The sequence below is a fragment of the Notamacropus eugenii genome, chromosome 6 (genome assembly GCF_028372415.1).
Source record: "Notamacropus eugenii isolate mMacEug1 chromosome 6, mMacEug1.pri_v2, whole genome shotgun sequence".
NCBI lineage: Eukaryota > Metazoa > Chordata > Mammalia > Diprotodontia > Macropodidae > Notamacropus > Notamacropus eugenii.
This window is the reverse complement of record NC_092877.1, coordinates 135,922,240-135,947,874: the sequence shown is the minus strand read 5'-3', so window position 1 is coordinate 135,947,874 and position 25,635 is coordinate 135,922,240. Positions and strand designations below refer to the sequence as shown.

At 37.4% G+C, this 25,635-nt stretch overlaps 2 protein-coding genes across 9 annotated transcripts in view; one reads left to right on the top strand and one right to left on the bottom strand.

The window, feature by feature from the left end:
• The window catches only part of LOC140511854 (uncharacterized), a 77,730-nt gene extending 63,700 nt beyond the window's left edge, over nucleotides 1–14,030 (top strand). For 3 of the 6 annotated variants that reach the window (XM_072621076.1, XM_072621075.1, XM_072621074.1), the window contains 3 exons: nucleotides 5,286–5,353; nucleotides 8,766–8,896; nucleotides 9,019–9,570. In XM_072621076.1, coding sequence (XP_072477177.1) covers nucleotides 5,286–5,353; nucleotides 8,766–8,896; nucleotides 9,019–9,211 — 392 coding nt within the window. In that variant the 3' untranslated portion in view covers nucleotides 9,212–9,570. Of the gene's footprint in view, nucleotides 1–204; nucleotides 925–3,341; nucleotides 4,274–5,285; nucleotides 5,354–8,765; nucleotides 8,897–9,018; nucleotides 9,571–13,593 lie in introns of those variants that run through there. The other 3 variants (XM_072621077.1, XM_072621078.1, XM_072621079.1) reach the window with 3 other exon arrangements.
• NAA15 (N-alpha-acetyltransferase 15, NatA auxiliary subunit) overlaps nucleotides 10,859–25,635 on the bottom strand; it is a 101,101-nt gene continuing 86,324 nt past the window's right edge. For 2 of the 3 annotated variants that reach the window (XM_072621071.1, XM_072621072.1), the window contains 3 exons: nucleotides 15,031–15,174; nucleotides 14,181–14,278; nucleotides 10,859–12,290 (listed from right to left, as the gene is read on the bottom strand). In XM_072621071.1, coding sequence (XP_072477172.1) covers nucleotides 12,090–12,290; nucleotides 14,181–14,278; nucleotides 15,031–15,174 — 443 coding nt within the window. In that variant the 3' untranslated portion in view covers nucleotides 10,859–12,089. Of the gene's footprint in view, nucleotides 12,291–14,180; nucleotides 14,279–15,030; nucleotides 15,175–16,562; nucleotides 24,601–25,635 lie in introns of those variants that run through there. The other variant, XM_072621073.1, reaches the window with a different exon arrangement.

Genomic DNA, 25,635 nt, shown 5'->3' with positions numbered 1-25,635 from the left:
GTTTTTTAAAAAATAATCTGGAGCGAGGACTGTTCTTTTATCAACTTTTAAGAACCAAGGCAAATAGAATCTGCACAACTATTTTGTTCACAACAGGTCTTCCATTAAGAAAGAAAGGGGAGGACAAACTGGAACTTTAATGACTAGAGAAATGTAAATGGGAATTTTAGAGCAAATGGTCTCAAAGGCATGTTTGTGTTTAAGTCTACAGCCTCATCTGTGCCCTCTTTAAAATCTGCTTCTCTTCACAAAGCATCGTTAGTCTAATGATTACGTTCTTCTGAACCAAGTGACAAAGGAACTGCTTCTTTATTTGGAGAGATTCCTGCTTAGGGAGTCAGGATTTGAACATTTTCTACAAGTAACCTCCAAGAAAGAGGTACAGTGAATGAACTCTCCCTTTGACTGATCATATTATATCCTTCAGGATAATGAAATACAAAGATAAAAGAAATATTTTTAACATTAATTTTTTAATTAAAAAATCTATTTTCTCTCATCCCTATTGAAAAAAAATTTCTTATAAAAGGTAAAAACCCCAATCTAACAAATAAGCATGGTCAAGCAAAACAAATTCCCACATTGGCCATGTTCAAAAAACACGTTTCATTCTTTACCCTGAGTCCAATCGCCTTTCTGCCAGAAGATGGGGCAGCATGCTTCATCCTCTGGAATCGTGGTTGATCTTTACATTTGATCAGATTTCTTAATTCTTTCAGCGATGTTTGTCCTTACAATGTTATTATCATACACATTGTTCTCCTTGTTCTGATCCCTTCATTTTGTATTAGTTCACACAAGTCTTCTGAAGTTTTTCTGAAACTTTTTGTTCTATCATTTCTTATGGCACAGTGTTATTCCATTACATTCATAATTTGTCCAACCATTCTTATAGAAATAATCTTATGGAAGATTTTTCCACTGTGAAAACACAAAATAGATAAGCTTCAGTGTGAGGAAGTATGAAGTAAGATAATTTGTCAAATAATCAAAATCCAAACTTTTAGTAGCCAGACAATGGACTTAGATGGTTACCTGAAGAAAATGGTCCAATGAGCCAAAAAGATCTATGAAATGGTGGGCATCATCAGATAATCTACTGAACTGAAGTACAAAATATTTGGCCTTTACATCAAATTGTTGGGATGTTTATACCTGTAGCATCATCTCTACTTCAAGGAAAATGTCAAAGTTATACAGAAGAACCAAAGAAAAACATCTAAAAAAGGTGAGGAGCTTTATAAAGATAAAGACAGACTAAAATTAGTATTTTTTCTGTCTGCAAGATGAAGGCTTGATTAAATTTTCTCAAGGAATATTTAGTTTTCATTTCATTTCTTATCACGTCCCCCAGTAGACAAAAGAAAAACAAAGTCCTTGTTAAGAATATACTTGTCAAAAACAGAAATGTTTTACATGATTATACATGTATAACCCGTATCAGATTGCTTACCATCTCAGGAAGAGATGAGAGATACCATTTAGAACCCAAACTTTAAAAGAAAATGTTGAAAACTGCTTATTAATATAGAGTTGGTGGGTAGTAGGGTGGGGCAGCTATGGCCCAATGGATAGAATATCAGTCCTAGAATCAGGAGGACCTGTGTTCAAATCCAACCTCAGATACTTACTAGCTGCATGACCCTGGGCAAGTCACTTCACTCTTATTACCTAAATCTCCTCTCCCCAAACCCCATATATCTGCATATAATTGGGAGGGGAAACAAAATGTTATTTTTCAAATATGCTAATCGAGCAAAATATATTCCCATATTAGTCATGTACAGAAATGGATGTCAAGATAAAGACCTAAAAGGATATATGATCCTAACTTATAGAAACCATTAATTTTATGAATAATAGAAAAATTAATAGTCACCCTAACTTAAAATATACTTCTTAAAGCTCGAAATGCATACAAAGAAATTTTCCTTTACACTTATTTTGTTACTTTCATGGACCAGTGGTCTCATATGGGTTCTCCTTAGTGGCACCATTGTTGATCAGGACCCATCCACAGTGCATGAGGTGTGATTATTATTATCCACATCCTCTACCCACTGTACTAGAGGGCTTCTTCTAGCTCTTCACGTTTGGGGAACTAGCAACCTAATTCCTGGGTGTTCATCTCTTTTAACTCTTCCTCTTGCTATCTCGTCCACTTCCCTTTCCAATCATTAACAGCATTTGTATACCCCTCCTTTGGAGGATCTTCATTGAGAACACACCACATGCATCGTACCAACCGGTCACCCTATTGTGCCTGGGTTCTGTCAGCCTCAATTCTTCTGATGAGGTTTTCCATGATTCACAGTTTACGTATCATTCATGAGATGATATTAGTGTTAAAATATGGGCAAGGAGTTATTTCCTAAGTGTAATCATGCGCAGTAATTTCCAATTCCGATTACTGTGGGCCTAGTTCATGGTTCATCCGCACTGTCTATTCAAGACACAGGGATGGATAAACTAAATGAACTAACTTTTCGTAATCAATACTATCTCATACAGTATATTAGGTAGCAAACATGTAGAACTCTTTACCCTAAGCAGCTGGACAGGATGAAAAATTAATGCTAAATGAGCATTTAATAATTTGCCAGAAATGAATAAGACTCTGTAACGGAAACTGGATACATTTCAGGCATAACTGACATGTAATCTGCCAGAGAAATACTGTACTGGAACGGATCATATCCAGAACGTCCCAGTGACCATCAGCTCCCTCCACAGAAGTGGGTATGGGTGGAAACGAGATAGCAAAAAGGACTCTTGTCTCTCTGTGCCAGTGGAGCCGCATCAGGGGGCGATTATTGATGTAAGCATGTTAACATCACTTTGCAAACACGATGGGCCCCAGTTTAACATTCTCTTACCAGGCTGCCAAACACTTCTAGCTGCTAGTTTATGGGGTTTCCATCTTGGTCCTTAAGCTCTCCTTTTCTTCTATCTCCCTCAGAATTGTTATTTCCCTCAAGCACACACTGGTCAGAGAGATAACTCAAATTCAGCTAGATGGTATGGATTTGCAGTGGTAGATATTGTAGTTTGGATAAGTTGCATCTTCAGAGGGAAAAACTTTTTTTTTCCTTTTAGCTTGCAGACTCCTCGCTTTTCTGTCCAATTGAAGACTGACAATTTGCCTAAAAGAATTCAGTAAAATATACAATGAACACAGGTTCCCATTATATCTAAACAAGAGACATTAAAAGCATCATTTTCCTGTGCACTGCCTTGTTTCTTTTGACTTGATAACACTCCTAGATGTTATCTATTTTGACTCAGAATACAATAACCCAATATTACCAGAATTCTTAAAAATTTTTTTCTTATAATTACAGAATGCTACCTGTACAGCAAATATCTGTCAAACTCTCCTGGGGTTCCCTCTGCTTTTTTTCCTGGTCATCCAAAGCAGAAAACCAAAAAAATAGACCACATCCAAACAGCTGCTCTGCATTCCCAGTCTTCTCAGCCCATCTGTTCCCAACCATAAATGGGAGATTGATGCTCGAAGCCCAAGAGCTCAATGGCGTGGGGAACTGGGGATTAAAGGCAACAGCCAAATTACATTGTTCTAGTGACAACATTCCCCTGATGACTCAGCAATGTGGGAGACAGCTTCTAAATGGTGGAAGGAAAGTCTTTTACCTCACTTTAGTCACTATGAGTCAACTTTAAAATGAACAGGTATCTGAGAAGGCAGGGAAACATCTGAAGGAAATCTCTGGCACCAAGTCAGCTGCATACTGCAAGGGCCATTTAAGTTAGCACCATTCTAGACACAGTCTTCTCACAAACACTAATAAAATGCACAGGAATTAGTGAACAGAAATCCAAATTTTGGTATCTAGATCAATGTCCTTTCCTATTAATATGAGCACGGGATAACAATACTTAGGGATCCGTTACCATTTGGGGCAGAGAAGCAATCATACAAAGGCAGTTTACTTGCAGGAAATAAACAAAAAACCCACATTACTTACTTGCCCTAATTCCCCAGACCAACAGGTAAGTGGAAATGTTACTGTAACAAAAACTTAAGCTTATTAATAACTTGTGAATCTTTTTGATCAGGTAGCCTGAAATTATTAGTACATCTCTTGGTACAACCTATAGGATAGTATTCACAAACAGTTATGGCATTACTGCTTTGTGAAAGGAACTGTCTTTACAAAAAAAATCCATGTTAACCTTAAATTATCATGTAACACATCAGAATTGTAGTTAAATGTCTGTCACAGTATAATTTCATTTTGCATTTTGATATTCTCTCAAGAGCCTTTGAGTACAATGAAGAACGGAGGCGTAGGCTGAATGAAATGCTTCTAAAACAGAAAGGAAACAATCACGTTCCTGAAGTGGTCAAATACATTTTCCAAAAAAATGCATTTGGGCTACTTTTGTCTGCTTCTTAAATAAACCATAAGCCCTTTTAATGCATTCAACAGACTGGTATCTCAAAAAAACTGAAAACAAAAAGAGAAAAAAATTGAAACAAAGGATTATTAAAATTTATGTTAACAACCAGCTTCACTTTTAAATGTGCGTGTGTGTGTGTGTGTGTGTGTGTGTCTTGACTATCAGAATTAGTGGAAAACATCAGTACACATGGTCACAAAAGGCTGAGACTAGCCAGGGACTTTCTTTGCTGCTACTGGCATCAAGTTCCAGATGAGATCAAATAGCAAGAAAGGAATCTGGGGAGCAGAAACTGGGTGAGCAAGAAAGGGTAGAGAGGGTGGTCGATTTGGATGTTTTATTTCTTGTGATCTGTCATGTCATTGAAATGACCCATTTTCAATTTCAATTAAATGACCAAAATTTCAACCCTGAAATTCAAAGGAATTTTCAATTCTTTACCACTCAACAAAATGGCAGCCCTCTTAACTGCGGAACGTTAGAGCTGTTTGCATGAGGGTATAAGGAGCATGTCTTAGTTCTAAGTACTCTGGTCTAAAGAACACATGGGAATGCAGCACTCATAAACTCCTTCCTCTTGGAGACCACCATTAAGCTGGGACAGCAGAGAGAATATTATGTCTGCATTAGAAAATAAAACAAGGGGCAAACTTCTCAAAGGCTAACTTTGTTTCAACTTAACTTCAACTTAAGTTTCAACTGGTGGGGCAGAGAAGACAGTCACCACAGAATGGACTAAGTGTATGGTGACATGGTCCCCAGAACACTGGGCAAGAGGTGACTGAAACTGTTAGGTGAATATAAGCAGGTTGATTCAAAATGTTTTCATTTAAGTCTGATCACTTTCCACGTTATTCCTAAAGGAGAAGGTCATTTTTATTATCGTGGTCAAGTAGAAGATTCAGCAACAGCAGAGATCTCCAGGTCACAGGTATGTAAAATTCACTACACATTCAACTCCTGCAGCCTTTGCTAAAGTTGTACAAGTCATAGAAACACAGCCCATTCATAAAGGTGATGATTATTGAACAAGAAGAAGCTGACATTAAATGTCTTTAAATGCAAGACTTTTAGGATGGTTTGAAACTGATAAAGTGTAACTTCGGAAATTTCCTTTAACTTCATTAGGCAGCCAGTTTTGTTTCTACACAATAGCCCTGGAACAAGGGCTGGCTTTGATATGCTTTCCAAAGATCCCTGTAGGAAGAGTAAGTCAATTCCTTGATCTGGCACCTTTTAAAAAAACCATTTTACAAGTATCAGACCACTACCCACTACCAATTTGTGTCACATGAGTCTGGTAGGGTGGAGACAAGATGGAATAGTAGCAGCAAGAAGATGTCCCATGAGTTCAGGTCATTCCCAACATTTCCAAAAAGAACCAGACCAAACTCTGATCAGGAAACCTAAGTCACTTTTCCATCCGTGGATAGTGAGGGCAGGATATATAAGCAGTACTGGCTACCCAGAGAACTACAGAGGGAAGCTCTATGACAGCGTAAGAACAGGTCCCAGATCCAGCAAAGAGGGGCCTAAACTATCCCTGGTGCAAAAGCAGGTACAACTGGCAGCTCTGGTGCTCAGGGCTAACTGAAGAATACAGGTATGGGTAGGGGTGACAGTTCATTTGTAGGACAGGGAGCATTTGCAGGTCCTAGGTTGTGTATTGAGCATGGAAACAAATTCATAAGCAAGCAGTAACAATGTGGCTATCTACTATCAGATCCCAGGAGCAGAGCAGTCTCAGTTGCAGCTTTTACTCCAGGTTAAAGCTTCTAGCAGAGTAATCAGGGCAGGAATCGCAGACCAAAGAGGAATCTGTAGTTCTCTCATTCTGGGCCAGCAGATCTTTCTAGCTAGCTAATAGTAGCTGAGTCCAGCAGCCATCTACTGACCTCCATACAGGAGCAAACTCACTGGCATGTCACTCAGACTGGCATCCGTGCCAGGAACTTGCAGAGCTCAGACCAGAGAGTGTAATGATTGAACTTTGCCCGGGATCAGACCATGTCGAGAACACTGAAAAGACCTAACAGATCTTCAGTCTGACCTGTCCCTTAGAATCTAGAATACAATACTCAAATACCATGAGAAATCAGCTGCAAGACCAACCCAGATACTCATTCGCTCCAGAAGTATGTAGAGTGTAACCATAATAGAAGGTCCAAAATGAGGAAATAGGCTTGAAGAAGGAGAAAACACAGAAAGAATCCCACCATAAAAAACTATTAGGGTAACAGGGATACTCAAGACACAAAACTACAAGAGAATGTCTTCAAAACATCTAGAAGCAAAGTCTCAAAAGAAAACAAAACGGGTATAGCTTCAGCTAGAACTTTTTGAAGAGATGAAACTAATTTTTCAAGTTTCAAACGCTTTTAAAATTGAAATGAGTGGTAGAGAAAAAAACAGCTTTAAAAGAATAATTTGGCAAGGAAATTAATGGTTTGGCATTCTACTGCAAACCCAAAAGCCCTGAAAATTAGGATGTACCAAATAAAAGTGTTTCTCCATACAACAGCACCCCCATCTTCTGATTCCTCATCTCTGTCTCCTGGCTTCCTTCAAATGTCAACTAAAGTCCCACCTTCAGCAAGAAGCCTTTCACAGTCCTTCATTTTAGTGCATTCTGAAATTAACCCTGATTTCTCACACACACACACTTATTTTTTAAAAGTTTTTTGCATACTGTGTCCCTCATCAGACCAAGCTCCTTGAAAGCAGGGACTGTTGTCCCTTTCTTTGAATCACCAGCACTTAGCACAGTGCCATAGGAGGTAATAAATGCAAGTTGACTGACCAAAAATAATAAAAACAAATTTAAAGGATTGAAAAAAAATCTAAGAAAATGTAAGGTATCTCACAGCTGAAACAACTGATCTTTTATCTAGAAGATATGATTTAAGAAACAAACTACCTGAAGGCCATGATGCCTTCCAAAAAAAAAAAAAAGCCTAGACATCCTATTTCAAGATATGACAAGAGAACTGTACAGACCTCTCAGGACCAGAGGGCAACATGGAAGTAGAATCTATCAGTCCCCACTTGGAACCCCAAAACAAAGACTCCCAGGAACATCCTTTATAGCCAAAATCCAATATCTAAGTTAGTGAAAAAGACAAACAACTTTGAAAGACTTAGGCACTGCTTTGTCATCGTTGTAATGATCAACCACAATTCAATAGGACTCATCAATGTGGGTACTTGTTTTGCTTAACTATGCAATGTTTGTAATAGAAGTTTGTTTTTGTCTTTTTTTGGGGGGTGGGGGCATATTGAGGGAGGAGATAGGAAGGTGAGGTAGATTTATGCTAACTGGAAAAAAATTTAATTAGAAAATTAAACTGGGTGTCAAGCTCAGTAAAACCAGTGCCCATGTCAACTACAAAATATTTCAAAAGTTCAGTATTATCAGTAATATTGAGGTTTTAAGACTGGTTTGCCCATCTGACAAGTTGGTCAAAGTTTTCACTGTTAACTCTTTCCTTTCTTTACCTGCTTGCCCCTTCCTCAAGAGGTAGACAGGGATGCAAATGAGAGAGAACTTTAACCCATCCTAACTTATGATACAGACTTTGGATTCAACCCTTGCTATGGTTTTAAACAGGTCATGTAACCAAGAGTTTTACTGCCAGAGTGGGATGAAGTGACTATTGCTGGGGCTAGAGTCAGGAAGGCCTGAGTTCAAATCTGCCCTTGAACACTGATAACTGTGGGACCCTAGGCAAGTCGGTTACCTTTGTCTGCTTCCTCGATTTTAAGATGGAGACAACCTCACCTCCCTCCCAGAGTTGTCATGAGAACAAAATGAGATATTTGTAGAGTGTTGGTTACTTAAAAAGTACTTGGTCTCTTCTTCCCTCCCCCAAATCAGTTGCATTTAAAAGGGATTTCAGTGTCCTCCCTTTTCAGAAGAAGTCAAGGATAGTTGACAGAGGACCAGTTTCAGGACTTTCAGAAGGCATGTCAAGTTCTGTCTCTGATACCTAGGCTGGCTGTGCGCAAATGGCCACATCATCTCTGTGCCCTCAACCCTGACTACAAATTACAGATGAGCTGCCAATTTGGGTTGGTGGAAAGTGTACCCACAAATGGGAGTTTCCCACATGGCTAAAATTAAGATCTAAATCCAAGTTACCCAAAGCTAAACTATTTCTAATAAGCCTTATTGCTGGACAGTTTCAGAGTGAGACAAAATAGGATGATAGAGTTTGATGGCAGAATTTACTTATCTTTTAAAGAAAACTTTGGAGCTGGAGTTTTATACCAGAAAAAACCTAGTCCTTAGAACTCTGTACTGCAAAGATTAATAATGGGGAAAAACACCCTTTGTTTTAATTCAGGTATGGCAGTGGATTCGTCATAGAGCTAAATTAGAAGATGATGAGAAAATGGTGGTGTCAAGGAGTCTTGTTCACAACTTAGTCAAGGAAATGAAAAATGAACTACAAGACTCTTACTGTCTATCTGAAAGGTCAGTCTCACGAAATGAAATCTCTTAAATTCAACTAATCTCAAGTATAAGAAAAGGCAATTCACTGATTTCATGCCTCTTTTAACAAAGCACAATACCCTAACTTTTCTGTCTCTTTCTAGAGCAAAACAGCTGCTACACACCGCAACTGAAATATTCCTGGAAATTGTACAGAAAAAAGATTTCCCTGAATTCATCACAACTTACTTAAACCTGGCCCATACTTTCCTAGTATCATCTTCCTACAACCATAACTTTCATTCCACAGCTGTAGTTGCTATTCATAGTACACCACAAACCAAATCTAGGCTGTGAAGAACCAGCGCTTGGCAAAGTCAGTTAAGAGTTATCACTGACACAGGAATTCTGCCCTCACTGACTATTTGAAACACATTATGTTAACCTCCCCGCCCCCTTTTAACATTGTCCTCTGGTTTATACCAAATAGGTACTTTAAAAATGTTTGAGTCAACTGTCACAAAATAAAATCAGGTCAAGCACTAACCCTCTTGAACTAAAAGGTTTTGGTTTTTTAAAGATTAGATGAGACAATGTCACTGCCTGTAAAGGTAAGCAATCGGTATTCTCTAATGTCCATGTAAGTTAAAATGACACTGATCTTCAAAAACTACATCAGTTCTAAGCAATAAACAAGGTGCTTGGTATGGACTGAACCTGATTTTTTTTCCCCATCTTGCTTTCCTGCACCCTATTTCTCACTGCCCCCACACTATCCTAAAATATCATAATGTCATTCCAAATTCATGAGTGAGTCAAATGTGATGAATTAATTATCACCCCTAAAAGCAAAGTGGGTATACATACATAGTACTTAAATTACAATGTTCTAGGGATAGTGTCTGGATGTAAAAAGAAGTTAGTCAAGGTCCTCAGACCCTAAACAATTTATGCACTATATCAAGTAAACCTGAAAGAGAATATAAGATTTATTCAATTGTTCCAGTAAAGATTGGGTTGGATTACAATATACACATTAGGAATTTATCTCTTAAAGGGTGGTATCTGCAGTAAAAGCTATGAGTAGTCATGGTCATTCTAAGACAATCTACAGCCATTTTTACAGTCAGGACAATAGATGAATTTCAATTCAATATACAATAGAGTTTAAACATAATTCACACCCCTCCCCCCATCATATGGCTGGTGCCTCCTCAAGCACCTCATCTGCGGCAGAGGTAGCAAACCAGTTCTCTCAACATGGAGAACTTAAGTTGCCAGAGGAGAAAGTTTTCTTATTTTTTTAAACAATAATACATCGCCATCTTTCAAGATGTTCCTGAGACTGGGCCAGGTAATAAAATAAAACAAAAAATGGGATTCAGTTTGTACTTTTTATACCATTAAGATGTGGTTTGTAAGTACAGATTAATGAACTAGGAAAAAGTTGGTTTTTAGCCCAACAGTTCATTTGACAAGGAATAGGTCCAAAGTCTTCCTGAAAAAACCCTCCTCAAAATCGACTTTCTATAAACCAAAAGTACCACAAAAATGTAAAGTGTATATACAATCTATTCATTTTTACTGTCTTGTTATTTGCTCAGATACTGCAAAGGCCATGAATGAGAGACTGTGGAGCCCAAGGCTAGTTCTCATTGTTTCATAGGTTTAAGATATTAAGGCTCATTTTCTCAATCAAAACCATTTACACAGCAGGCTTCAGTTTTCCCTTAAGATTGGTGAATTAAATTCACAGTACTAGCTGCCACCCTAGCCTTCGTTGAGATAGATTGTAATGCCAAGCAGTTCTACATTTTGCATCTAGGAATTTCCCTGACACCAGCACTTAGTATACTACATAAAGCTTCCATTTGCACCAGCATTAACATATCAGTGTTATAACTGTACAGCACATTATATTACCTCTGACTTGCACCTGTGTCTGTCTCCATCTATGTATTTTCACAGAAGCCCAATATCTATTAGTTGAAATATTCACACAACTGTTTTTCAAAACATTTTATTGCATCATATTTGGTACCTTATGTTTGACAACAAAAAGGAAATTACATCCGTAACTGCAGGAATAAGAAGCTGGTCTGTTATTGAAAAAAAATCTTGGGCCCTTTAAAAGTTACAAAGTCTTGGGCTTGCCTGAAACAACTGAGCAAGAAATATATTCTTAGAAATGTAGGGCTTCAAGTATTACAAACCTGTGACACTGTGGAAAAATTCCAGAGGTATCTAAACTGCAGCACTTTTTATTTTTTCTGCATAACGTGAACAAGGCCTGCTGAGGTTTTTAACTATTAGTCTCTTGATCAGTCATAGAATGGTAGTAAGGAGTTCTGCTCTTTAACTTCAAGCCATGGTGGGTTCTCTCTTTTCACTTTGGGGTGAAAAATTCATACTTCCTTTTTATTTAGTTGGTGCCACATCACAGTGCATTTGGTTCTTGCATTACAGTTTTATTAAGTTTGGCCAAAACAATGCTGAAAGGCTTGCCCCAGCAATGTTAACTATTTTTTTCAAGTTTATAATTAAAATTGAGATTGTTCTAACTGGTTCCTTCAGTTAAAAACTGTGGTACAAGAACACCAAACTGATCATGTACAGTGAATTTTGGAGACACAACAAGCTTATTGAACACCCTATGTTTCTTAATAATTCTGCTTGGTATCTATTTGTCCCATTCACTACAACATCAAGCATCTGTTGTAGGTTTATCTGTAAATAGTGATTCACATTGCATACTTCCTATGGTCAGATCAACCCCATATCAAAACCAGTCAGATGCTAAAGCCCCAACAACTCTTTGTGCTCAGTGAAAGAATCCAGTGCTAAAACAGCATTTATGCTGTCTGAGATATAGTAATCTCACAAGACAAATTTAAAGTAATATTTCTGCCACACACCTGCTTTGTTAGCTGTAACAGCCTCCAGATTTCATATAAATTAGTTTAAAAACATGGGTGGGTAGGTAGGTAGAGGATAAGGTATTTTTTTCTCTCAATTTTAGCAGCTTTTAATTTTTAAGAAACTGAACCTATATCCTGTAATACGTTAGATATTTTATATATATACTTTTTCAGCAGGATAAAAAAACATAAAACACTATTTGAAGGCTAAACGTTGACTCCTTCCATTCTGTGTAAGTTAGAGCAATGCAGCAGGTGCGTGACAAAAATATTATACACTAGATATGGTCCAAAGTCGTTTCATTTGCTTAAGGGGCTCAAATTTCGTTGGCCAGTTCTTCAGTTTCTGCAGAACTATCTCCATTTATCGTGATCTTGGTATCTTCCTCATACCCAGGAGGCATGAAAGCCAGAGCGTAGGGAAAAAGCTTATGGCAATTTGCTCGGTAAGTTTCAGCAGCTTCTTTACAGTCTCCAAGGCTCCCGTCACACAAGGCTCCCAAAGCCTCCATGCATGTCTAAGAAAAAAGGGTAATTTACAATGTAAAAACATGAAATAAGTTTCTTTTTCGTACTTACAAAATGTCTCATTAAGTTAACATATTTCCAAAACCAATGAGAAAGGACACACCTTTAGGGAAGAGTTCACTTAATCCCTCACCTATCAGCATGTCACAATTACAAAATATTCCAGAGTTAAATTTAAAGCAAAAGTTTTGAATGTCTCCATGCTTTCGTCTTCTTTATCTACTCCATGACTTTATCATGTCAACTAATGTGCTTCTCACTGAAGTGACCTGGAGTTACAGGGCTAAAGCTTAACAAAGCCAACTACTTCTCACATAGTCAACACTTTACCGAAATAAAATGAAGACAAAATAAAAATGCACTTACTAAATGTGAACTAAAAAGATATCTGTGACTCTCCAAAAGTAGTATATTACAAAATCAAACCAGTACATGAAACCAGATGTTACAAAGCAGTTAACTGTTTACAGATGGTTCCTCATTTCATAGAAGACAAAATTCACCATTCATAAATCAAACTCCAAAGAATAACCTACATGTTTCCAGCCAATTCATAATAGTTTGCATTGTCTCACCTTTTCTTTATTTAAAAGACTAGGAAACTCAATTTTCATTTGTTCTTTTTCCTTCCAATTGCAAAAAGGTCTAAAGTGGGAGGTTCATGGTTTTGATACAAAGAAATCCAGCCAATCTATATCTCAGACTTCAAAATGTAGCTTCTATTATGCCCTAATGGTTCTTTTGGTCACAGATGCCCAAGCTTAATCTTGTTTTCTTAAACACTGCTTTACACTTAAGTCTTTTCTAAATGACCTCTCTCTGTGTAGGCGTTTTCTGCTGCCTCCTTATGCTTATGTGTCCTAACCTCTTAGCCATAATCTTGTTATTACTACAAAATTTGTTCCCACATTATCACCAATTTAATTACTAAGAATCAGAACTGTTTCCTTTTTCACCAACCTCCCTTAAAAAGAAAAAAACTTCTTCAATGACTGATAAAAACTTCTCGGGCATCTGTTTCTTTTGTAGACTAGGAAGCCCAAACTATAGTGAAATGGAAACCTAGTCCCATTTTTTTGTCATACAATGTATGACAGAATTTTTATTCAATCGTGTGAACACATAATGAATGTGATAAATTAATAAACAAGATGTAAGCAACAGGTCTGCTAGGTGATGTGGAGGATAAGAGCACCAAGCCTGGGGTCAGTAGGACCTGAGACCAAATGTGACCTCAGACACCTACTGAGCTATGTGACCCAGGGCAAATCACTTAACCCCTGTCTGCCTCAGTTCCTTATCTGCAGAACAGGGACACACAGGAGAAAGAAATGGCAAGCCACTCCAGGATCTTTGCCAAGAAAACCCTGTGGATGAAGTCCATGGAGTCATGTAAAGTCAGACACTTCGATTGAACAACAACAAGGCTTAAGCAAAGAAAGGGAATTTGAGAATCTGTGAGTAAAGGTTTTGTACTGCTGTGGTGAAGGATGCTTCTGCTAGTTTAATTAATATACTCTGCCTTGCCTTCCTTATACATGTCACTTTAAAAATGTTTATCAGTACTGGTTCATATTCAATAAAATAAAGAGTACAAACTGCAATTCAATTATTTGTGAAATTCAAAGATATTTTCACCTATATAATTGGCACTTACTGAATCAGTGAAGACGGTATAATATGTACAAGAATTTAGTTCAATAAAGTGTAAAACAAGATTAATTACAACTGTTCATCGTTCTTTGTTCCTGGCATATTTAACAAAAACAAAATATTTGGAAAAGAATTCACATGTATAAACAATAGAGAATTCAAATGTCTTGGTGAAAAGAGGAGAATGTTCAGGTAGCTTTAAAGAGAGACTCATGAAAAATCTTTACCTGGAGGTTCCTATTAGTTAGAGATTCATCAAGTGTTGTTGCCAACTCTACTGCTCGCTTCTGACTAGAGGGATCCAAGTAATATACCATTTTGGCAGCTAAACAGGATAGAAGAAATATCTTAGGGTTTTCTGTCAGGTTAAAACTACCCTCCAGCCCCAAACTGAAGGAGCCAGGCTATTACAGTAATAACACGAAAAAAGAAAGCCAAGAGAGACTCATATTTTACTTTATTTAATCATCTTATGATTATTGAATTTAACAAGAAGTGAAAATTTTCTGCTAAAACATAAGAGTGGAAAGCTCAAGTAAAGTACACAAAAAGCAAACAAAACCATTACCCTTTTCAGCCAGGAACACCAAGAAAGCCAAAGACTTAAATGATGCTCCAGCACTTGAGAGCCAATGGCTAGGGTTCAGAGGTAGCTCTTAAGCACACAAAGACCTCTGCTCTATACTGTGACTCAGGTTTGACTGTCAGCACTACTGTCCGGAACTTTACCTGCTAATGGAACCTAGTAAGAGAAAGTAAGAATCCATATGCATAAAAATAAATGGATTTAAACATTGCAACAGAAGTTTTAACTTTACATGGTCTGTGGCCAATTTTATATGGATACTGGATGTTTTATTTTAAACTTTTAACCTCAAAAACTTGGAATCCCATTGCTTGGAAAAATTCTGAATTTGTGGCAGAAATGTGGTAGGAAACATTCAAAAAACTCCTCTCCTGTTAGATGAGGCCTCTCCCCACAACCTGCAACCAGGTACTTAGTCCACAAACTTTCCTGAAAACTGCAAACTTACAGGCAGCAATGGGTGCCAATAAGAATGAAAATGAGTTAATTACCTGATAACCTATGTGGCAATGAATCAAAGTTCCTCTTCAGGAAAGTTTCATTAAAGTTCTTTGGGTTGGTTGCTCCAAAAAGTCGGTTCATCTCTTGTTTTAATACTGTTCTCACTGCATCAGGCAAGTCTTTGCTTTCAGACCCTGCCAAGCAAGCAAACAAGTGTCCTCTAAGCAGTGCAAGAGTAGATGTTCAATGAGATTTGCTTACAGTGAGGATCTATGACTCTGACTGAGTGGAAACCCCCTCCACCAAGGAATCTACCTAAAATTTATGGTCTTAAGGAGTTTGAGATTCCCAGCCGACTGTTCTGTCCAATGTTGCCTCTTTGTTTACATATAAATTCAGAAAAGCCAAGAAAGGAGACTCCCAATACTAAAACACTGCCCCTATGCAAACTGCATCTATGACACAGTACATAAAACCTAGAGAGATACCTAAGGCACAAAGGGTTAAGTAACCTGTGCAAATAAAACAATTTATGAGTATCCATGGGCAAGATGTGAACTAGGACTTCTTGACTTCAAGCCCAACATTCTACCCACTTGGCCACACTGCTACACACTTAAGTTATATAGATATATTTAAAGGATTAATATTAGCAGAACCATCTAATACCACATTAGAGATTAATATAAGGCTTTGAAGCCTGAACAACACAACTTTCCTTTTAACGTTGGATTTGTTGATCATTTGCTGACTGAAAATATTGCTGGATCAGGAATTTCCCGGGCCAGGCTGTATTCTTTCCATTGCTGCTTAAATGAACTGCAGTGTAAGTTTTAACACTAGAGGAGACCAAAAGACTAGATGCTCTAAAAACACTAATTTTCAATTTAAAAAAAGAAAAAAACAGGATCTGATCAATGATTTCTCTGAATTGGATAAATTTCCTGATAAACCGAGAGTCAGGTGTACAAAGTGACATGTCTTGTTCTAGTTAAAACCACCCTAAGGAACCTGTGAATACCCTACATGGAAGGCACCTCTAGGAGAAGACAGACCAGTGTGACATACCCGACAGCAACACCACTAAGACTCAAGGTGCAACCCTCCTCTCTATGATCCCTGGCTGTTTAACCTCCACAAATTATAAAATTTTAGAAGACAATATCAAAATTAAATCATACTTCTATTTATATAAATTCTATTTCCAGGATTTATTAATAAGAGCATCACTATAATTAGCTCTACAAGCCAAAGCTACTTCTAAATTGTCGAATATTCTTTGAAGGACACATTGTTGGAAATTATATTTGGAAAGTACTCAGAGGAGACTCCAACCTTTGTAATATATAAGCAAGCAAATTAATTGTTCTGCTAGTGAGAAGGAATTATATTTTCTTAGCTATGACACCTTGTAAAGTAATTTTGCTTATTTAAATTGCATTTTGCAAGATTAGGGAATAAGGTGTGAATTTCCTCACCAGGAGTTTCTACTCCAGTAAAATCACAAGTCTGTGGGATACCCAACTACAAATTCTGTCTCTTGAAAAAAACAGATTATTAAATGACACAAGGAAAGCTGAACTGTATACACACAATTGCTTTTAATAATAGTTTCTAGAATTTACATAATGGTTTAAGGTTTGATAAGCATTTTACACATATCATCTCTTTTGATTCTCACAACAACCCCATCAGGAACTAGTATTTATTATCTCCATTTTAAAAAGAAGGAAATTGAGGCAAGAACTTGCCCAGAATCACACAGCTATTAAGAACCTGAGGAAAGAAGTATACAAAACAGAAATGAAGAACAAAAGGAGATAAACAGAAAAGTGGGTTCCTATTTAACTTGCTTAATGGTGGTTCTAAATAAGGTTTTAATCTTGCTTTGTATTCTTATATACTTAAGTATTTCCAAGATCCATGATGCACTTCCATGATTCCATTTCCAAGATCCAAATCCGCTAACAAGTCTCTCCAAACTTATGTAGACTGGTCTTCAAAGGACAGAAATACATAGTACATCACTGGGCCAGCAAACAAAATCCTTCTAGTACTTTAAGGCTGTACCCTTTGAGAACCAAGGATTACTTACATACCATGTTGAGACGGTGGAGTAGGAACTCAGTAAAAATTTGGTTTAAAAGAAAAAACACTGACATTCCCAGGAATGTTGCTTGAGACAAGTAGGCCAATCGATTTTTTAAAAAAATTAAGTCAAGATTCCCTACAATTAATGTTGAGTCTTGCCCGGTAGCACCTTTTTATTTTTGCTGCTTCTTCCAAGTTGGCCACAGCCAAACTTTGTTCATGTTTTGCAAAGATCTAATTACAGCATTACCTCTCCAACTCAGCACACTATCCATCTATTTTCTTTGTGGTGGATTCTGTTCCAAATTAATCTTCAAAGGATCACCAGAGTTCTGGTAACTGAATGTTTTTAGTTCTCTCTTAACTTTCTTATAGTTTTCTTGGCTTCTTTACGAATGTCTTTATGTAGCCAAATCCTCTGCTTTTCCAGAAAACAGCTCAACCTTAGCAAAATTAATTCATACATGGATATTTTAAGTTTTGTCCTTTGAAACAATGTCTAGTCAAGACCTCGGAATTTTTCTGATTCTTTCAGATTCAGCATAACATTTCCAAAGTTTCCTTTGGCATGATAGATTAATATTTTCCTTAGTTGTGAATTGTTAACTCATAAATCATTTGAGCACTTTCAATAACTCCAAGGTTTATCTCAGATTTGCAAATTTAAATCCATGATGTACAATTTTCTGCTGCAAATTCCAGGAACATTTGTAAAATTTATCATACCAAATCAAATTCTCAAAGCTGTCGCTCCAATTCCCTATAGCCTATAAATAATCTTGACTTCAGGAATTAAGTTCCCAAAGCTCTTCCAGCAAATAGTAGATTCTCCTGTATTGTCTCAAAACTGAACAAAAGTTATAACTTCTTGTCAATAATCAATTATAGGCAAGCACTAAACATGTGCCTTCTCTGAATCCTTTGTCTCTAATTCTTCATGTTACATAAGGCTGATTCAGGTGCTTCACAGTTCCGGTTCTTTTAAATTCAAGGCACACTGGCAATGGCTCTAACAATACCTGTTTCTACATAAATTTCTCCAACTGAAAACAAAGCCAGGAGTGGGTCAGTTGGTGGTATTAAAGTAAAATCCCATTAGGGGGTGGAGCCAAGATGGCAGAGTAAAAGGACGTACCACCTCTAACTCTCCAGCCCATAGCCCATAAAATACCTGTAAAAATGACTCATATATATTCTAGAATAGCAGAAGCCACAAAATGAAAGAGTGAAACAGATTTCCAGCCCAACACAGCCTGTAAGGCCAACAGGAAAAGTCTATCAGACTGGGATTGAGAGTGGAGGACAGCCCAACCTTGGCCACTTGGCATGGCATGACATGGATAGGACTGGAATAAGCTCCAGCGCATGGAATCACAGGTAGAGCTGCAGTTCCTGGATTTCTCAACCCACAAACTCCAAAGACAGCTTCAGAGGTCAGTAAGAAAGCTCTTTCACCAGGGTGAGAGGGGAGCTAGGTCCGGCCCCTGTCGAAGACCCTGCCCCAGAGCAGTGGCAGCTACTGCCCCAGAAGCAGCCACTTCTGGAGCTCTTAGCCTACAGATCATGGGGGAATCAAGCTATTCATCTGGGTCTCAGTCCTGAGTGGTGATCCTGGTGGAGGAGGAGCGCTGTCATGGCAAACTGGTGGTAGCTATGGAGAGGGAATCCTACTTGCAGTTACAGGGCAGTAAAGAGAGCTTGTGGTTGCTCCCAGACTAGAGCACAGGTCAGGAGAGGAGTAAACTCCTCTCCCTTGATTGTGCCACCTAGGAGAAACTGAGAACTTATAGGGCCCTAGAGACATCTCAGAGAACAGCTGTACAAAACCTCTGAAGTCTAGGATAACATACCCTCCACTTGACAAAGGACTCAAAAGCAAGTAACTGGCTGGAAAAATGTCCAAAAAGGGGGGAAAAAATAAGACTATAGAAGGTCATTTTCTTGGTGAAAAGGTATTTTCTTCCATCCTTTAGAATGAGGAAGAGCAAAGCTACCATCAGTGAAGACAGTAAGGTAGAGGCTTCTGCATCCAAAACCTCCAAAACAAAAATGCAATGGTCTCAGGGCCATGGAAGAGCTCAAAAAGGGTTTTGAAAAGCAAGTAAAACAGGTGGAGGAAAAATTGGGAACAGAAATGAGAGAGATGCAAGAAAATCATGAAAAGCGAGTCAACAGCTTGCTAAAGGAGACCCAAAAAAGGCTAAAGAAAATAACACCTTTAAAAATAGACTAACCCAAATGGCAAAAGAGGTTCAAAACGCTAATGAGAAGAATGCTTTAAAAAGTAGAATTGGTCAAATGGAAAAGGAGGTTCAAAAGCTCACTGAAGAAAATAGTTCTTTAAAAATTAGAATGGAACAAATGGAAGCTAATGACTTTATGAGAAACCAAGAAATTATAAAACAAAACCAAAAGAATGAAAAAATAGAAGACAGTGTGAAATATCTCAATGGAAAAACAACTGACCTAGAAAATAGAACAACTGTAGGAAAATTTAAAAATTATGGGTCTACCTGAAAATCATGATCAAAAAAAAGAACCTAGACATCATTTTTTTAAGAAACTATCAAGGAAAACTGCCCAAATATTCTAGAACTGTAGTGTAAAACAGAAATGGAAAGAATTCAAGGCTCACCTCCTGAAATAGATCCCAAAAGGAAAACTCCTAGGAATATTGTAGTCAAATTCCAGAGTTACCAAGTCAAGGAGAAAATATTACAAGCAGTCAGAAAGAAACAATTTAAGTATTGTGGAAATACAATCAGGATAACACAGGATTCAGCAACTTCTACACTAAGGGATCGAAGGGCTTGGAGTATGATATTTCAGAGATCAAAGGAGATAGGACTAAAACCAAAAATCACCTACCCAGCAAAACTAAGGATAATATTTCAGGGAAAAAAATGGAATTTCAATGAAATAGAGGACTTCCAAGCATTCTTGCTGAAAAGACCAGAACTGAACAGAAAATCTGACTTTCAAATACAAAAATCAAGAGCAACATGAAAAAGTAAATAGAAAAGAGAAGCCTTAAGGAACTCAATAAAGTTGAACTGTTTACATTCCTACATGGAAAGATATTATTTGTAACTCATGATACCTTTTTCAGTATTAGAGTAGTCAGAGGGAATATATATATATCTTACATATGCGTGTGTGGGTGTAGGTATGAATGGGTATGTATGTATATGTGTGTGTGTACATATATGTATGTAGGTTTGTATGTGTACTTAGTTTATGTATATAAATATACATAGACAGAGGGTGCAGGGTGAGCTGAATATGAAGGGAGAATACCTAAAAAATAAAATTTACTGTTGAATGTAATATACTAGAAGACAAAGGAAGAGGTAAAATGTAGTAAATCATTCCACATAGAGGGAAGAAAGAGCTTTTCAATGGAGGGGAAGGGGGAAGAGATGAAAGGATATAATTGGGCCTTAATCTCATGGGAATTTCAGTTGAGGAGGGAATAACACATTCAACTGGATATGGAAATCTATTTTACCTTGCAGGAAGGCAAGGGGGAAGGGGATAGGAGAGGGAAGCTAATAGAAGGGACAGCAAATTGGGGAAAGGGACAATCAGAAGCAAACCTTGTGGGAGGACAGGTCAAGGGAGGGAATGGAATAAATGGAGGGCAGGACAGGACAGAGGGAAATGTGGTTAGTCCTTCACAACATAAATATTATACAAGTGCTTTGCACTGTTACACACGTATGACCTATATGGAATTGCTTGTTTCTCAATGAGGGTGGGGAGGGAGGGAGGAAAGGAGAGATTATGGAACTCAAAGCTTTAATGATGAGTGTTAAAAATTGTTTTAGCATGCAACTGAAAAACAAGATACACAAGCAAAGCGGTATAGGAAATCTATTTTGCCCTACAGGAAAATAGTGGAGAAGGGGATGGGGTGATAGAAGGGAGAACAGACTGGAGAAAGGGGTGCATGCTGTCCTGGGGTGAGGGGAGGAGAGAGATGGGGACAAAATTTTGAATTCAAATTCTTGTGGAAGTGAATGTTGAGAACTGAAAAATAAATATATATATTTTTAAAATCCCCTTATAATGCCTAACAATGTAACAGTATGTCCATATGCTCAAAGATAATAATCCATAGCTATATGGTATCTTAACAAACACTGATTCTGTGTCTGTGCCAGTTATGGAAAAACAGCAAAAAGCAAAAGTATTATTCTTAAATTGTTTCCATTCCATCAGGAAAACAAACATGGAGAGATACATCCAACAAAGATACAAGGTGTTTTTGTGAGGGGGAGAACACTTACTTACAACTAAGTGGAGAATCAGGAAAGGCCACCTATAAAATGTGGCACAAAACACAAGTCCTGAAAGAAACTAGGAATTCCAGACCATGGGGGTGAGGAGAAAGAATGCATTCCAAGCATATATGATAGCCTGTGTGAAGGCAGAGACAAGGAAAATGTAGTATTGTGAGAACACAAGTTTGGCCATACAAACAAAATGGATGCATACTTGGTTAAGATTCCTTTAAGGGTGTGGGTTATACCTGAGGATCATTTGGGTGAGTTCTAATCACATTTCTTTCCTTAAGAGAACATGCTTTCTGACATGTCATATTTGGCCATCATTATCAAGAACTTGCCTCACAATGGCCCTGGCCTATTAGGACTCACTCTATTAGAAAGCATCTGACTTTACAGTTGAGTAGGAAGCTAACCTTGGTTGGACTGTGAGAATGCTTTGATGCAGTCACTTCTTCGTCCTAGGGACTACTGAAGTGTGACTTCTAACAATACAACTGACAAAAATTTCACTACAATTTGCATTTCCCTATGGCCATCAACTACTAAGAGTCAAACAAAGCTATAAATAAGGTTCAAATTCTTTTACAAACATCCCAAACAAAGAAGTCAAAGAAAAACTCAAAATGGAGTAAAGAAACAATGAATAAACTTTCTCATTAATCAATTTCCTTAACTGATGAGTGAGTCAGTTCACAGATGAAACAAATATAATTATATAACTGACTTCTGTAAGACTTTTAATTTGGTTCTCATTCAAATAAATAAATAAACTGGAAATATGGTTTGGAACATGATATATGTCCCATTGGAGGAATATAATGTATTTCTATAAGTAAAAACTAACTGTTCCAAGTCATTTCAGAGGGCAGAGGTAGTACACATTAAGCTGTGTCCCACAAGCAGGGTGTTGTCGAAGTGCAGAGAGAGAGCGAGCTGTGGATTTGGAATCAAAGGACCTTTGCTCAAATCTTGATTTATTTGCTACCTCAATGCCCTAGGGCAAAAATCACATATCCTCTTTGTTCCTTAGTTCCAGATGTGCAGGTTAGATCAGTAATTCTCAAAATGTGGTCCTGAGGGTCCCCAAGACGTTATCTAAGGATCCATGAGGTCCTACTTTCAAACTAATGCCATCATATTATTTGCTATTAAAATATTTTTTTCCAACCACATGAGGCTATATTTTCATATATTTCAAACAAAATGACTGAACACAAAAGTAGATACAAGAATCCAACTATCTTCTGTTAAGTTAGACATTAAACAAATTTTCCAAAGTATGTACAATAGTGCCAATCTTTTAATTTTTTTTGCTGTGCAAAAGTTATTTTTCAACTTCATAAAAAACGTTATTTATGTTAACATGTAACTGGAGTAAATTGTTTTTAAATGAATACTTTAAAACTTCTCAGTTTTGATTTCTAATATGGTAAATATTCATAGATATTACCCATATAAGCAAAAGTTCTTTGGAATCCTCAATAATTTTTAAGAGTGTGAAGGGGTTCTGAGATCAAAATCTTTTGAGAACTTCTGAGTTAGATGACCTTCAAGGTGCTTTTCAGCTCTAACTCTATAATCTTGGGCTGAGTTTCAAAATTGCTATCCACAATTGGAGTCAGAAATATTGATTACATCTACAATAATGAACTGGGGCTGCGGGTTAGATGAGAAATACTTAAAATGACCATTAAGGAAACAGATGAGTATGCAAAAATAAGATTATTAAAGGTTTCTCTTTTTAAGAAATACAAACCATTAGAGTAAGAAGAAGCTGCATGCTGTCGGTTGTAATCACTATATTAGCTTTAAAAAACATTTTGTGGAAAGGTATTACAAGAGACCTGATTGATATGTCAAAGTATGATGTGTCATATTTTTAAAAGTAAAAATTTTTAAAAGCAAGCAAATTCAAAAGGGATCAAAAAACTCTATCAATATAATAGGAAGGCCTGAATTCCCGCAAAAAGGACACAGAAATGGAATTAACTGTAAATTGTAACAAATAAAAAAATGCAGTGCTAATTTAAAAGGCATGCCAGGCGCTGGGATGCACAGATAAAACAGCAAACAAAGGAAGCATGTGGTTATCCTGGCTTTGTAACTTATTCTGACTTTCTGTATGAGGCCAATTTTTGGTATTTTAGATATTTCTTGGTAAAATACGGAACTACAGAAAGAACAGAGGTGATCTACAGAAGGAAATATGGGGCCTATGGTGAGAATAGGGCAATAATTCTATGCTAGGAATTTTAAAAAAAAGATCTAAATGAACTTAGTGTTCAAGTACTTAAAATTAGATGGATGTTGGGCACGTATTTTCAATTCCATGGAGGTCAGAAAAAAGAAGGGAATGAGATTTTTTCTTGCTTGCTTTTACACTGTAGTAATAATTCCTCCCCTCTGGGATTGTTTCAAATTCTTATCTTTGAAACAAAAATTCAAGTCAACTCCGGAAGCTACACTGTGAAGCACTAGCCAACTCTGCTTTATGCATATTTTCATTTAAAGACCTCTTCAAAGGATAAATTAATATCTGGACATGGTGCTAGCCTTTCCTGGGTACATATGAGATACTGTATAGGTACACAACAATAGATTTGGAATTAAAGAACATTTCTTCAAATCTCTCCTAGGCAGGAGCATCTTCAAATACACCATGTTCCATTTTTCCAACAGCACTTTACAAAACGAATGCTACTGGAAAATAATTAAGAGAATTAATTACTTAATGACCAGTGAATCTTCTTGTAATGTGTTTACACTCTAAGTTTATATTGTCACATACAGGTTTTTGGAAAAAATTTACATTTAGCTGATGACAATAGTGAAAAGGCTTTTGATTTGTAAAAATACAGCGCATATTTATTACTAGTGTGAATCACTGACTGAATTTTGTTCCCTAAACCCTTTCCATGTGGCTCTTCCAACTAGTGAATTCTACTGATAACTGGTTGGGAGTTTATGCTTAGGAATTCTAACTTTCACTTCAAGAACCTTTCTGTCTGTGTCAATATGTAGTCTTTGTGCATTTACATTTCTCATACCACCCCAGAAGAAAAGCTAGCCAGACAGACAATCAACTCACATAATCTTTACATACTCAATAAAAGCACACATGTACCGAAATATACCACAGTTTATTGATGCTTAAATGGGAGCTAGCACAAATGCCCAGGAATTTAACGCAGTGATTTTTACTGGATCTTGGAGTCTAAATTTTTCCATGGCTCAAAAATCCTATAATTTGGAGGAAAAATAAGCATCAACTATTAAAAATGTTTACTACTCTATACATTTTCAGGAATACATGGAACTAGTAATAAAACATGCATATGTAAAATATTTTGGGAAGGAATACCACTATGACTAACACTTAACTTCTTTTATGGTAAATTCAAACACTATCTTTCTGATTCCTCTTCACAACCTCCTCCATCTCTCTAAACAGATAAACAAAGGAGCAAATGACAGAACTGTATCATTTAGGTTGGAAGGAATATTAAAAGTCATAGAAGACAATTTCTTACAACATGCAGGAATTCATCTGTACTGTCAAACTGTTTTCCTTATATTAAAACTTTGATATAAGAAAATTTAAAATAATGTTCATAGTTGGAAATTTTAATGTTAACTTGACACTAAAATTATTTTGTGGTTTTGTTATTTGGCTGATTTTTCTATTTCTTCTATTTAAAAAATTCCCATCTAACTACAACATTTAGCATCTAGTAAGAAACTACCAGGAGTCAAGATGGCAGAGTAGAAAGATGCATATACTCGAGCACTTCCCCCACAGCACACCTGTAAAATACCTGTAAAAAATGACTCTCAACAAATTCTAGAGCAGCAGAAGCCACAGAACAACAGAGTAAAAAAGGTATCCAGCCAAAGGTAACCTGGAAGCTCAACAGGAAAGGTGTATCTCACAGGAAGCTGAGCGGAGCAGAGCCCAGCCCAGCCCTGGCCACACAGCACTGGGAGAAACAGGACCTGAACAGACCTACAGGGCAGAATTCCTAGCAGGGAGGGTCCCAGAGCCCTCAACCCACAAGAGACAAAGACACCTCCAAAGGTCAGTGTGGGAGGGCCTTCCCAGCTGGGCGAGAGGGGAACATGGTTCCCCCAGCACTGGTCCCAGGCGGCAGCAGCAGCACAGCAGGCAGCTGCATGGAAGCAGCTTGGGTTCATTGTGCAGGAGTTCAGCTTAAAGCCTCTGGGAGAATTGAGCAGCTAATCTGAATCTCAGCCCTGACTGGTAGCCTGCCCCAACCC